At 38.3% G+C, this 15197-nt stretch overlaps 1 protein-coding gene across 6 annotated transcripts in view; it reads left to right on the top strand.

The window, feature by feature from the left end:
- ncam1a (neural cell adhesion molecule 1a) overlaps positions 1-15197 on the top strand; it is a 187147-nt gene that overhangs the window by 124913 nt on the left and 47037 nt on the right. For all 6 annotated transcript variants that reach the window (XM_056732029.1, XM_056732027.1, XM_056732031.1 and 3 more), the window contains exons 2-8: positions 428-502; positions 1869-2078; positions 2657-2800; positions 4574-4711; positions 5236-5353; positions 6411-6571; positions 8881-9023. In XM_056732029.1, coding sequence (XP_056588007.1) covers positions 428-502; positions 1869-2078; positions 2657-2800; positions 4574-4711; positions 5236-5353; positions 6411-6571; positions 8881-9023 — 989 coding nt within the window. The remainder of the gene's footprint in view (positions 1-427; positions 503-1868; positions 2079-2656; positions 2801-4573; positions 4712-5235; positions 5354-6410; positions 6572-8880; positions 9024-15197) is intronic.

The raw sequence follows: 15197 nt of genomic DNA, 5'->3' as shown, positions 1-15197 counted from the left end.
CCCTAATTGTGATATTTAGTCTGAGCATCACCCAGAGTAAGTTCTTTTGACAGTGCTTAGAGTTACCATGACTACGGTTTGCTTCACGTCACAGTACAACAACACAGTGGACCCATTTCTTTACCGTGGTAAATACTTATCTCTATATGTCACAATAAGAGGGCTGAAAAGAGCCCTATACTGTTGTCACATTGTTATCTTCATGTCTAAAATGCACAGCCCTGTGGTCCTTGGACACCCACATACAGCATCCATCCCAGGTGTGCCATTTAATTGGTTGGCATGACCAGTCACCGGGGATGGGCAACATATTGTTCTGCTTTTAACTTTATGCCAGCAAACTGTATTTATTTAAACGAATTTATTAATTAACCAAAAAAATTCCTGTTAAAATGCTTCATACTCTCTCTCTTTCTCTCGTTCTCAGCTGCCTTGCAAGTGGAAATCACTCCAGCCCAAGGAGAAATCAGCGTGGGAGAGTCCAAATTCTTTTTGTGCGAAGGTAAGAGCTCGACCCTCCGGTGATGAAACAAATCAGGGGTCACTTCACATTTAACCTTCAAGAGGTGCTTTTGATTTCAAACCTGCCATTACTGATCCGTTCGGTGCATTTAAACAAGTCCCTTAGTTGGGATTGTAGGAAGGGCTGCATAAACCTTTGATGTACTTATTTACAGTCTGGAGACGTTTCATTGACCTGCCTGGCTTTAGCTGGGAATCGTTTTTTGAATTTCAGTCCTTGACTTGGAGCTCAGAGGAGTGAAACGTAATGTTTAACAATGTAAAGCAGGTAGACGAAAAGGAAAAACATATTCTCTTCTATTATGAATGAGGAACACCTGAAATATTTAGAGGATGAGTGTGCCTAGCTTATCTATGACATCAAATTGAAAAAATGAAATGTGACAATTGTTTAAAGGAATTTCAGGAGATTTGTAAGCAATATCTCACAGAGAGTATTCGCATGTCCAAAAGTGCATATTTGCACAATATTAGCTTTTAATTCCCCATCGGATTAAAATAAACCATCAAAATATGAGGTGTCTGGTACAAAATGAACAAAACGCTAAAGCTTTAAGGTATTTATTGGACACAATTATTGGGCAAAAAAACATACAATGTACTCGCGTAATTGTAAAATTTTTCTCAAAGCTAATTATGCATCTAAAATAAAATGTTTTTGTAAACATCTTAATATATTTGTATAAAAATATCCTCTCATATATATATATATATATATATATGTGTGTGTATATATAATGTATATGTATATAGTATACTATTCTCATCATATATTATATGATACAGTCCATTTCATACTTATTTTCATTATACATTTTCTGAATGCGTTTAGGTAGGTTTAGGTTCATTCTGTGAACTACTAACTGTATTCCTCCCAAATTTTAATTAAAAATATAGTTTCTATTTGCATTTTTTTTTTTTTTTTTAGAGCTCAAATACTTCTAAGAAGCAATACAACAGTTGTTCATGTATTTATATGAATTTTGATCACAGTCTTTCACATTGCTGTTGGATAACTTTATGTTACTCCTGAGGTTTGACATTGTTGAAATTCAACAGACACTGGACTGGAATGGCCACAGTCTGTATAGAAATGCTGATTAAATGAAAATTTGGAATGGTCTCTTAATTTTTTTCGCAGCTGTGTATGTTGTATGTGAATAAAAGGCTCAAAATATCAAGATCAAATCACCCAGTATTATCTTCAAAGCTTCTGTTTTCTAGGGGAAATTGACAGCTTTTGTGTCCACTAAGCCTACACACTTTTTGTAAATACATTTGCCTGTTCACCCCAGAGCTGAGAAATTGACAGTCTCTCACTGTGATGTCTATCTGTATGTTCTCAGTTGTTGGAGATGCGAAGGAAATAGACTGGTTTGCTCCCAATGGTGAGAAGCTCCTGCCAGGCAGACCGGACATCAGCATCTCTAATAGTGACGAGTCCTCGTCTACACTGACCATCTACAATGCTAACGTCGACCATGCTGGCATGTACAAGTGTGTGGCCAAAAGCGGGGATAAGGAATCTCAGGGCACCGTCATTGTAAAAATTTTCCGTAAGTCTTATTGTTTTGTCTTTTAAGGGGATCGTTTCTGTGTTCTTTTTTTAAGATAAATTATCTTTGCTATGAAAAAATTGTTTAGCTTTTGTGACGTGATATTTGATAAAGCAATAAGCCCCACGAGGCAGTGGGTTACTAAAGCAATAAGTCGCTTTGCGTAAGGCCACAACGCCCTTAGCTGTTATAAAATGCACTGTAACCCACTGCTTCGCGGGGCTTATTGCTTTTATAAAACTGTTATTCCATATGTGTAGCTTGGTTTCGGCGGTCAACCGGTCAATTGGGGTAATTTATAACAGGTAAGAACTCGGCTCAGCCAATCAGAATCAAGGACCAGAACTGACAGTTTTATAAAGTTCATCTTATTACAGTTTGGGCGTTGTGGCACGAGGCGAAGCTGAGTGACCGTTTTATGATGTCATTTTGATTCTATTTTTCGTCTTTTGTAATTACTGACCACAGCATTGACCTTAATGCTTACAAGTATGCATCTTCCATGAGGCGGTCTGCACACTTTACTGATCTGTGCACTAAAATGTTCTTTAAAGTACTTTTCTAATTGTCTTTTTCAGAGAAACTCACTTTCCAAAATGTTCCGTCGCCCCAAGAGTTTAATGAGGGGGATGATGCTGACATCATCTGTGATGTCATCAGCTCGCCACCCCCAACTGTTATCTGGAAGTATAAATTTAAGAAAATCCAGCCGGAGACTGATGGTAAGAAATAAAACATGTATATAGAGTGTATTCACTCTGAATTTCTACAATTCCAAATACCATTGAAGTTTTTTATGCTGAATTGTAATTTAGTGCTTGTGTTGAGTTAAAGTTTTGTTTAGATGCTTTTTTACCCCTTTTCATCTTCTTATTAGCCGTTGGCCATATACATTTCTCATATTCTCTCTCTCGTTTTAAGTCTTCTATATCCTTGCTTTTTATTTCCCGTCAAAATGGTCCACTCGTGGAATTCATTGTGTCTGCTCAGCAGAGCCCTGCGGCACATGCGCTTCAGCTCCGTGCACGGCGGAAGTGGTGGGAAGTTGCAAAAGCCTAAAAGTTTTCATCTGTGCTGTTTTATTTACTAGTTCGAGCCTGATTCAGTTGAAACTATTTTAATCTGGCAGGACTCCTCCCTCAGACTGTTGGAGAGACCGCAGCTCTCACATGAACTCTCGGCCTGCTGCTGGATGTGTACTTCACTGCAAAACCACTAACTATAGAAGAAAGCCAAAACTGCGTAATCAAAAAACACGTTTTCCGTCTTTTCTCTTGTTAAACTCTTTTGTGGTGCTCTTTTGTATGACCGATGGTTCTTTTAGCAGCACAAAGCATCTTATTTCTGTTAGGAACAACAGGCTAACACACTATACATTTTTACACAAATAATCCATGTTTATCCTTGTTTTTTTAACTGTTTAAAAATGATGGTTAATTCTCGTAAGGAAATGTAGAATAACACAAATCTTTGAAATGTAACCAGAATGACTTTTAAAAAAATAGTTTTTTTAGCACAACTTGAGCTTAAAGGTCCAGTGTATAAAATTTTGCGCATCTAGCAGTGAGGTAGCGAATTGCAAACAATTGCTCACTCCACGTTTCCCTTCGGTTTCGAAGCACTACGGTTGCTGACACAGAACTAAGATGTTGTCACCTTTTCGCTTCTTTGCACAAGGAGAAAAGGTATTTACGAAACGCAATATGTAGAGCAGTTTGTGCGTTACGGGTTACTTTAGAAACAACATGGCGAATTCCATGTGAGGGGTCCCGCAGTGTTTGTCAATAGAAATAGCTCATTCTAAGGTCTTTACACACCTCTGAAGACATAGTTATGTATATCATATTGGATTTCTGTCAATAGATACTTAAAAAAAAAAGTGCATGCTATTCAGTGTTCAGTAAGTACTAAGCAAGTATTCAATTTTGCACACAGTCGTTGTCTGGTCTGGGAAGCTTTAAGTTACACCTTAACTTTTAGCCTTAAAACAGATTAACACAGCTGTAACAAAGTTCAAAGTAGGGAAGGAAGGAGGCGGGAACCGGCGATCAAAATAAACAATCAAAATAATTAAAAATAATTAATCAAAATAAACAAACAATAACACGGAACTAAAATGCCGGCAGCCACCTCACGGTCGACTGCCGGCCACAAGAACATAAATACAAATGTAAACATATGTCCAGGCCCGGTCCTCTCTCGTCAGCAGTCGTTCCTCCGTGAGATATGATGGACCGGTGTGCGCACAGCTGATTCCAACTATCACTCACACCACCGGCCCTGCCCAATTGCTCTCGTCCCGCCTTCCTCACCACAACAGCAGAAAGAGTCATACCATTTTTTTTGCTGGAAGAAGACGTGGTATCAATTGTGCAACCGAGTCATTTTGCTGCCCAGCATGTAATGAGAGACTCGTTAACATGGTCTCCTTATCTTACTCCAGAGTAATTACTGCCTCATTTTCTATTCTCTCACTCTCGCTCTCTTACCCACAGTCCGTTTCAAGGTCTTGAGCAACAACCACCTCCAGATCCGTGGCATCAAGAAAACAGATGAGGGTAACTACACCTGCGAGGGTCGCATCATGGCCCGGGGTGAAATCGACCTCAGGGTCATCACAGTCATTGTCAACGGTGAGGATTCAATCTTAGAGCCACCAGCTCCATCACTGCACATAAATACACACAGAAGCTGACAATCTATACAGATTCGAGCAATGCATTTTTAAAGGGAAGTAAATAGCCACGGGGTTGCATTAGAGATTATAATGATTCTGTTTTTCAGCGATTTAAAAGAAGCATTTCAGCAAAAATTTAACTGCATATTTTAAAAAAATGTCATGGCGTTATAAATTCTGTATGCTAATGTTTTCTCTGGAAAAATATCTTGAGTTCATAGTAATTATGTCTGTCAAGCTTCGTAAAGCACAAAAATAATAATCTGTGCTATATTCCAGGTCATCCAATAACTTTATGTGGAACAATAAAAAAAATGAGGTCCTGCTGTATGAATAAGACCTGCATAAAGATTTTACATTTCTCAGTTCTGGAGAAAAAAATAATGTCTCTTTAAGAAAATACAGTTTATGGGTTAATAAAAGGATGATCAAAGTGACTTTAAAATACTTATTAATCTCCTCTTTCTCTCTCTCTCCCAGTTCTGCCAAGTATCAGGACCCGGTACACCGAGCTGAATGCCACCGCAGACATCGGACAAGCTGTGACGTTGGCCTGCCATGCAGATGGTTACCCGGAACCCAACGTCACGTGGGCACGGTACGTGTTTGGCTGTGTCCCCTTATCTGCCTTTGCCAAACAGCACCGAAAACGTTCAGCCAAATCTCTGTAGGGAAAGCTTAGCTTTTTCCTCAGTCCAGGGAGAAAAGGGATGAACATTATTAATGCTTGTAAATTGAAAGCGCTATGAATGGCAGAGACATGGTTTCAGCCCTTCAGCCTCTGTTAGCCGTAGCAGCCACGCTAACTGGCAGCTTTCAGCATGGCTGTATATGTGAACTCCAACGGCATCTTTAACCAATCCACGAGCGGTGTGAGAATTCAGGGGGCGAGACGGAGATTGAGTTGAGTCTGAGCTTCGCCTCAGGACAGGGAGCGACCGAAATGTGTGCTGCAGACTCATTTGTTTCCCTCTTTTACTGACAGCGCTGTCATTCGGGGGCCATTTTAAACTGTCGCTCAGTTGCTGCAGTTACAAGCGAAAAGATCAGGGTGATACGGCGTCTCGAGAAACTGATTTAGTGTCACGAGAAAATTGGTTTGAGGTTCCTTTTTCAGAGCTCCGGAGACTTTATTGAGTTCTCAGATATGTTTTATTTAAATAAAAAGATCACGTTTTCCCAGCCTCCATGTGGTCTTTATTAAATATAATTTCTTTCCAAGAGAAACATAAGAGATATTACAAAGACGACATATGGGATTTTTTCCTAATGTAACACTGCACTATAGCTATTTTTTAAATATATATATTTTTTTAAATAATTTCCTCTATTGGTTCCTTATATTTTGTATTATATATAGATATTTCTTATTGATTTATTGGCTCAGGGACAGAAAAGTGTGAAGAAAAAACAAAGGTAACAAAGCAAATCTGCCTGTTTAATCTGCCTTTACTTTCTGTCAGACCACCAGCTCAATAATAGAAAGTGTGCAGTGCAGAATGAAGAATCCACTTCATGGGCAGGCACGTGTTATGTGTCTACCGGTGTAGATGGCGACGGGGCATCATGTATTCATGGCTTTGCCGAGCGAGTGACACCTCCAAGGCCAAACAGTAAACACATCTTCTCTTTCCCTCACACGCTGTCTCCTGCAGTGGTAATATCGTGCTGGAATCAAATGAGAAGTACAGTCTGAATGAAGATGGATCTGAGTTGACCATCAAGGACGTCAAGAAGGTTGATGAAGGAGATTACCAATGCATCGCTAGGAACAAGGCAGGGGAGAGGAGCAAGGAAGTCAGCCTCAGTGTGTTTGGTAAGACTTGATCATTGTGCAATTCCCCCCCCTGGGAGTTGTTCATTTTGCTATTAGCATAATGACCAGTGGCACTGGACCAATAACAGGGTTTAACATGCTAATTACAATAACAATGTTTTTCCTGTTAAGGCTGCACAATTTATCTAAATAAAGTCGACATTGAGTGCATTTAAATGCACAAAATCAACTGATATCTATAAAAAATCTGCGAATAACAGAAACCTGTTTTCAAGTGTTTACATGCATAGTAATAAACCCGCTACGCAGAAAACCGCGTTTACACGGAAGTTTGAGACTTGTCCGATTTCTCGGGTGCCGTGACGTCACGTTCAATAGTCTGTTTAGTAATTAATAATGCAGAAGGCAAACTGTATTTTTATATCTCTTATGTCCGCAGAACCAGCATATGCAACAAAAGTTTTTCATTTTGACGTTTCTACATCAACTGCATGATTCGAGAGCGGAATATTATGCGTTATTTTACTGTTACTGTCAGAAATGCACACATAAACAAAATTAATGCTGCGTTTCGAAATCGCATACTATGACAGTACGTATAAATGAAGTACCTACCTATCGACCGTTAAAACAGTACGTGTTCTATATAGTATGTGTGTGGGTAGTATGAATAGATTTCGGACGTACTACATCCGCTATGTTTTATTGTCATGTGACCCGTATGCTCTATGACCTATGATGTATTAACGTCAACTTGTACCTAGGCGTCGGTACAAACATAATTTATTCACAAGAACTTTATTCATCTGTGCTTACATGTAAAAAAACGGTCACCCGCTGTGAAGTTTTCTTCTTTTTTTATTTGATTACATTTTTTTAATTTGACCGTTGCTCAGCTCCCGTTGCATCATGGGATAGAGAAGGGTTCATCTGATGCCCAATCATAAACCTCAGCGGAAGCAGTAGACCATCCGGGTATTTCTTGCCTACCATTTTGTGCATACTGAGGTTTCAGAATTACTACTCACGACTCATACTCATCTTCGCTCACGATATACTGTAGTATGGAAGTAGGTGATTTCGAATGCACTTTGAGAGAAAACCAGTAAAGGTGTTTACATACAGCAAAGAAATCGGAGTAATGGGCAAAAAACTACCTCTGCGAGCGGGTTTTGCTTACGCCATTTATGAGCTTTCCCCGATAAAAGAAAAACATTTTACGCATTTACATTAATTTACTTGTTATCAGATTATTGAGCATAATTGGCATAAATCATATAATACATGTAAACACACTCATTAAGGGATTACCTGGAAAAGTCTGCTATTTAATTACATAAATGTATAGTCTGCATGCACTGCTTGCTTTAAAGTGCACACTACGTCTTCGACTACACTGTAGTGTGCATGGGGCTCATGATACATTTTTTTTTTTGTTGCTGTATGTGAATAAAACAATATGGGAACCATCTCTGTAAGTGCATTGATCTCCTTTTTTGAGCTAAATGTGTAAAAATATGAATAATGAAAATGATCAGTTATGTAATTTGACAAATAACTCTACTATGCTTCATAAACTTAAATGATATTCCATACACCGGTTTTGATGCCTATTCATTTCATAAAGAACCAATGTAAGTACAAGCATTTGGGTGAAATGAAAGGTACTTCTGTTGCCTGTACTGTACATCTCTTGAAAAGCTTCAAATTTGAAGTATTTGATCAATTCTGTCATACATGGAGAGTGATTATTATCTTACAGACAATAATTGTTACAATTTGTACTTGATATTATGAATTAAATAAGTGACGATGTGTCCAAGTGCATCACATTAAGGGAAAAATTTGCAATAATGCCATGTACTCTCTTTTTTATAGACCACTTCGTAAATCATAGGCAATGAAGTGGTCTATAGATTCTCTCTTTAGCGCTCCTCTATCTTTTGAAAATGCACAATTGTGAAAAGCACTATAGAAATAAGTTGAATTGAATTGAAACTATTGTGAAATACACATGCATTTATCTTGACATCAGCAGCACAGTGCACAATCAACCATGTAATAAAAAAAAATCTCAACGTTTGTTTATGATGTTGCCACTGAAACCATCTATTAAATATGTTTTAAATGATGAAATATAAGAAGATGATGGTTGAATATTGAGTGCACCATGAGATGCTCTCTCATCTGTTTAAAGCAGCAATTTATAGCTCATCAGCTCAAGAGAAGCATGTGGTATCATTGCTTTTGTAAAGCCTCAGTAATTGGACAAAGACGATCAATATTTGTTTGCCTCCTGAACGTGCATATGCAGTCTTTTGATTTTATTTCTGTGTGTGTGTCCTCAGTGCAACCGAAGATCACGTTCCTGGAAAACCTAACGGCCTCAGAGCTAGAGGAGCGTATCACGCTCACCTGCGAGGCCACAGGCGACCCCACACCCAATATCGTCTGGAGCTTCGGGCGCCGCATCTTCACCGAAAACGAGCAGGTGCTGAGGGGTCGGGGTTCAGAGGGTACTGGTTGTAAAGGTCTGCGGTTCATTTAGTTCTGTCCTCTTAACTACAGAAGCACATGCAGCGTGACCCATCAGGTCAGTTATGACAGCGAGCGAGTTATTGCTGAGTCTCTTGTCAATAAGCTGGTTAGATTGATGATCTCTCGCTCTTGAGTATGTGACGTCCGGCTCTTTAAACACGACTTGCAGCAGACCATCAATAACTCTGCTCTCAATAACCTGAGATAGATCTGTTGCTGGGCTCTCCTGTGTAACACATTAACAGGATGTATTGGGGGTCCGTGAGCCTAGAGTTGATTTAGTTAAAGTAAGCATGTTTAAAAATGCTTTTTAACAACGTTTTGCATTATATTCATGTAAAAAAAGGGTTTTTATTTCTAAAATAATAAATTTTGGGGTTCACTTAATACGTAATGCTTGTGTTGGACTATCCAGTCGGTATTCCTTTATTTTATGCCAGCAGTACCAATGTATCCCTCCTCCCGGTGGACAGTTTTCAGGTAGCCTGCTGAAAAAATCCGCCCTTTTTGTTCAGGTGTTCATCTGTCTCAATGAAAAGATGGCATTTGCATGACAACAGCCCACCAGATTGCATCCTGTCCTGTCAATATTTAAAGCTGCCAAAAAAATCATTCCAGCCGTCTGCTGAGGCCTTTCTTGGTTTATGACTGTTTTATTGTTGGTCCTCTGCTCAAAAGACTGTCCTATCAGAATGCCTGACGGATGCCACAGCGAGCTCTATACGTTGAGACGTTTGAAAGGAACGATCACATGGTCGATTTTTAAACCGTTCTGGGTTGTTAAACACTCGGTTTGATTTCCTTCATAGGTTTTTTGCTTGTAGCATATTGGATACAAGTTTCAACGTTTTTGTAAGGTTGATTTTTTATTGTTTTCTCAAGTGTGTAATCTTGGCATTAGCAGTGCTAGATTTCATTATTTTGTTAATGATAGTAGTGGGAGATGAGAACCCAACCCGTAGCAGTTCATTAGCACTGATGATGTTGATTTCCTGTAGTCTGTCACCTCATCACATCACCTCTATAGTAGATACTCATGTTTTTACTGCAACGTCCTGGCTTTTGGCATCCTACATTTGATTTGTTCAAAGGTGTTATAAATGTCAATACACTCAAGACATCTAGTGGCTGAAGAATCATATGGTTTTTATGGGATAGTTCACTCAAAAATGGAAATTCTGTCATGAATTACTTACTCTGTAGTTGGTGCAAATCTGTATAAATGTCTTTGTTTAGCTGAACACAATGAAAGATATTTGGACGAATGCTTGTAACCAAACAGTTATTGGACCCCATTGACTACCTTGGTAAGAAAAATTACAATGGTAGTCAAAAGTGCCTCAGAACGGTTTGCTTTCCTAATATCTTGTTTTGTGTCTCAAGTTTTTTTCCTACTATGGTAGTCAATGGGGTCCAAGAACTGTTTATTCTGTTCTCTGTCCATCAGAAGAAAGACATTTATACAGATTTGCAATCACTTGAAGGGATTAAATGATGACAGAGTTTTTATTTTTCGGTGAACTATCCCTTTAATTCGATTGTAAAAAGGTGTTTTTCTTTATAAAGTAACTTTATATACCAAAATTTGGTCAAACATTTCTCAGTGGATCTTGCACTTTTAATTTGCTTGCTGTGCAGATTTCCTTTTTATTAATTGAATTAGAAGAACTGACTGCCTATTTTTAGATTTACAAGTATAAATATATTAATATATTATATTTAATATATATTTAAATCGAAGCCTAATTCAAAATTTTCTAGTAACTGGTAAAGTTTCAGTTGGCTAAGTTGTGGTGAAATGTATCTCTTAACAAGGGCTTTATACAAAACTTGAGTAAAATAATAATAATAGATTTGATAAGTAAATGCAGATGACTGAATTTTTTTTACAGTGATGTTTTGTAAAAAGTAAAATTTCTCAGATGAGGTAGTAAGGCGGAAGCTGTCTTTTATTGTAACCCTGTATCTCCATATTTTGTGTATTTATAGCTTTTGTCGTGAATCATTATTATAAGTTACCCTTTTTGTTTGTCACTGGGTTTTACAAGTTTTTAAAAAGTATTGTGTTTTTTCCATTCCCTGAAAAACAGCGAATTCGGACATCCGAGGTTTCGGAAGGACAGCAAAAATACGTTCTTTGAGTGACACCTACTCTGTTTCCCAGAAAATGATAAACAATTATTCAAATAGATTAATTAAAAATAATAGATAAATAATTATTACCCCATTGTCAAGGTGCAATATTTTCTCTTGGCCAGTTAGAAATATATTTGGTATATATGGACAGACCTTTTTTTCAATCCACATGCCTTTGGCAGGTGGGGTAAAAAGTCAATCTAGACCTATACAGTATTACATTCCATTTTACAGCAGCAGTTAGTGGGCAACACAAGTGAATAAGGCTTAGCAGTGTGTGATGAGGCGCACATGAAGTCAATGAGGTCTCATCATTGCTGTCATTAAATGAAGAGCACGACATTTAATCCTTCATCTATTTAATCCGTATAGGTCACATGATACACATGCAAAACAACCGCTATTAAACCATCAACATAATCTCAACTCAATCTGTTTATGACACAACACCATCATGCAAATCCCTTTGAAAAGCAAAACCATGTCAATATGTGGTATCTGTAATCAGACCAAGCCATTAAGTGGAAAAGCTGGCGTATCGTTGTGGATTCGATGAGTCAGGAGCACGTGTACAGGTCCCCCAAATCCTACCTCATACGTGTCCTCTATTCCCAACCACAAATTTTCAATGTCTGAACAAATCAGCAATGCACAGAAACCTCAGAGAACGCAGGGAACCGTGACTACCCAGTGAGCAATATCTAAGCCAGGCTGGAGCTCTCTAAGCAGCTGCATTATGAAAGAGGCTCTTTCTCTGTCTGTTCTCTGTTCTGCCTGGTGGGGTGAAAGAGAGAGAAATGCTTATTGTATGAGACCTCACAGAGGCAGAACACTCTGATGTCAGAGATAGGGTTTTGATCATTTATGTATACTTGGAAGAAAAGCCATTAAAGGATGGGAAACACAAGGATTTTAACGCTTCCATTTAAGAATTTAAGTTGATTTGAACAATTCAGAGACACATTGTATTAGGCTGTGCAGTACCTGGAACAAAAATGTTATTACGCATTCATGTTTTCATGTATTTTGCATCTAGCGTTTGTTCTGTTTTTGCAATCTCTTCTAAAGCCATATTTTAATGCAGCCTTTGAGGCATCTTCTATGCACATTCCTTTTTTTATAACTCTAAAACGGTGACTGCATGCACAGAAGCAGCATATATTGTATATTTTAAATTTATAAAAACTCTTTTTAATAACTTACTTCAAAGATCAGCATGACTTTTTACGTGTTTTTAAAACCAATTTACATGTTAGACTTATTCAATGCATATAGTCACTGTCATTTCAATACCATGTATGTCCAAATTCGTTTTTCAGGAAATGGAAAAAACTGTACATTTTAAAAAGATTAAATACTGTCTTTTCAAAGTTGAATAGCACGTTTTAATATGTATAAAGGACCCTATCGTACACCCGGCGCAAGGCACGGGAAAGTGTTTTTGCTAGTTTCAGCCCGATGCAGTTCTCATTATCCTGTCTTGCTCCGCATTGTTTAAATTGCAATTACATTTGCGCTCATTTGTGTGCCCATGGGCGTGTTGGTCTAAAAAGAGGTGTGTTTAGGCGCATTGTTGGTGCGTTGCCATTTTTACCTGGTCTAAAGTAAAAAACACAATATTTTTGTGCTATTTAAAGAGCGCATTAGTAGAAAATGCGCCTCTGGGCGGATCCACAATGCGCTTTCACTTTACTTATTATACAGAGGGAAGCGCAGCAGCACACACACATGCCAAATATTAACAATAAATGGACTACAATGTGAAAGAATATTATTATGTGCATGAAGATAAAAAATCCGGCTTGTCCTGTAGATGGTCTGCTCATGCACTTTAACCGTGTGCAATAGCAGATGCATTTTTGTCCGGAGAAGCGTCCTGTCGTTGCTCTTGCCAATTCCGCCAGGTAAATAGCGAATCCACAATGACGCGAGCGCAACTGGCTCTTTAAGGGAATGAGAAATGAGACTCTGACTGCGGCACTTTACGCCCCAAAAACACCCATTACTTCATTAAGAGAATCAGGACAACCCGTTTAGACCATGCACCCGTGCATGCCGACTGTTTTCCCGTCATTATACTAGCAAAAGTGGATTCGGACGTGACCTGAGGGCACATATGCCATGCGGTTTAGACCAATTGCTTAGATTGTTAAATTAGGCCCCAAGGTGTGACTAAAAATAAGGATTTATGGGCAAAAAAATTCGGAGAGGTTTCAGATGGATTGAAGCGATATTTTATTCAAATTTTGTTGAACCGTTTTCCGTAGCACATTAGGAGATTAATGCGATTTCCAGAACCATTAGTAGTCATACAAAATCAGATTTTGTTTTATATTTTTTTACTGAACCGTTTTTTTTTCTTAACCCTGCTAGTTACGTGTTACACACTGAAGATCGCATGCTGCCTTCTGGGTCGAACGACAAAATGTTACACGTGGATCAGAATGCTTCTTTGGACGAACTGCCCTTTCATTTATCATTTTAGCGGTTCCCTCCTGAGTCTACCTAACTGTCCTTGACATATCTACTGTATGAATCACACAGCCAAGAGAGGCATTTCAGAGTTCTTAGCCAATTGTCAAGTCCACTGCCATGAAGTCCAATGATAGTCTCTTAACGAATTCCATGCTGATCTGAGGTCAGTACAATTCATCCCATCCCCGTTCAAACGCGTCTTATCTGTCTACAGTACATTTAGAACCATTAAGATGCATGCGTATCCGTCTTAACAAAATACCTGGAAAAGCTAATTAAGCGTTCTTGTGTGACCCTAAAGGTTCATTTTTATATTCAACAACGGACGGAACATCTTGCTGCTTTTTACAGGTCAGTTTGATCCCCACAGCTTTTTGTATGCATGTGTAGGACAACAGTTCTGCTTTAAAGGTCAGTGAGAGAGTACCTGATCACAATTGTGTTTTGAGAGCAGGTTGGTCAACCTGCCAAAAAGGTAGACGCAAGTGCCAAGCACAAGCCTTTAACCCCTCTAACCCCTTGACAAGCTGTCAGTGATAGAGTAATTAAATCAATAGAGGAAGCGCAGATGTCAAGACACTACAATGTATGCGTCTGCTGTCAATTTAGAGGGAGTTGCTAACCGCACCTACAACACATGATAGGAACTGGTATGGCTCTGATAGTGTGTAATTTTGAGTGTGGTAGGAGACCATCTGATGTTGCGTGTTGTTGATGTTGTACAGAAAATGACAGGCACTGATCTGATTGGCCGAAATGTGACGCTCATTTCCAGCATTTTAGTTTTCCGTTCAGTAATATGAATTTGTTTTGATTTTTGTGTGCTGTGTGTGCAAATGACACATTAAAAGAAAACAAACTGTGATTGGTTTCATTACTATCAGCCAAACAGTCGCATATTTATAATATACATTGCTTAATTCTGTGCTTTAATTTATTAGACCACCTGTTATACAGAAATATAGAGAAAATACAAATACTTGTTTAAAACTACATTTTGTAATCATCTTCATTCACATTTTTTTACCCAAATTTGAGCTGGCACATTCAGCATCTCTTAAAAGTCACCAAATATCAATTGTAACGTTGAACTTTTAAAACTTTTTTTATCAAAGGGAGAATTCACCCCAAAAAAACAATTTTAAAAATGTTGGTTCCTATTGACTTTTTTGTTTTATGTCCATACGATAGAAGGGAATTGGTAGCCCTGTTGTTCAGTTACCAACATTCTGCAGAAGAAAGAAGCTCACACAGGTTTTGAAATGACAACAGGGCAAGTAAGGCTATGTTCACATTTGACTTCTTTTTTTAAGATTCTAGTGTCTGTTTTACATTATAATCCTAATGACTAAACCGTGTTTCAAAAAAGTCTTGAGCGTTTTTTTAAAAGCCAGTGCCGGCGTTTTTTTCTGAAGCTTAACGCATCTTTTGAAGTATGAAAAAACCCGCTCTACGTCAAGCACTCTTTTCACAGCAAACCAATGACATCAAGTTTAAGAGACCTGACGCCATTGTC

The sequence above is a fragment of the Triplophysa dalaica genome, chromosome 19, assembly GCF_015846415.1.
Source record: "Triplophysa dalaica isolate WHDGS20190420 chromosome 19, ASM1584641v1, whole genome shotgun sequence".
Classification (NCBI taxonomy): Eukaryota; Metazoa; Chordata; class Actinopteri; order Cypriniformes; family Nemacheilidae; genus Triplophysa; species Triplophysa dalaica.
Note: the sequence above shows the minus strand (reverse complement) of the source record. Positions and strands in the feature narration are given on the sequence as shown.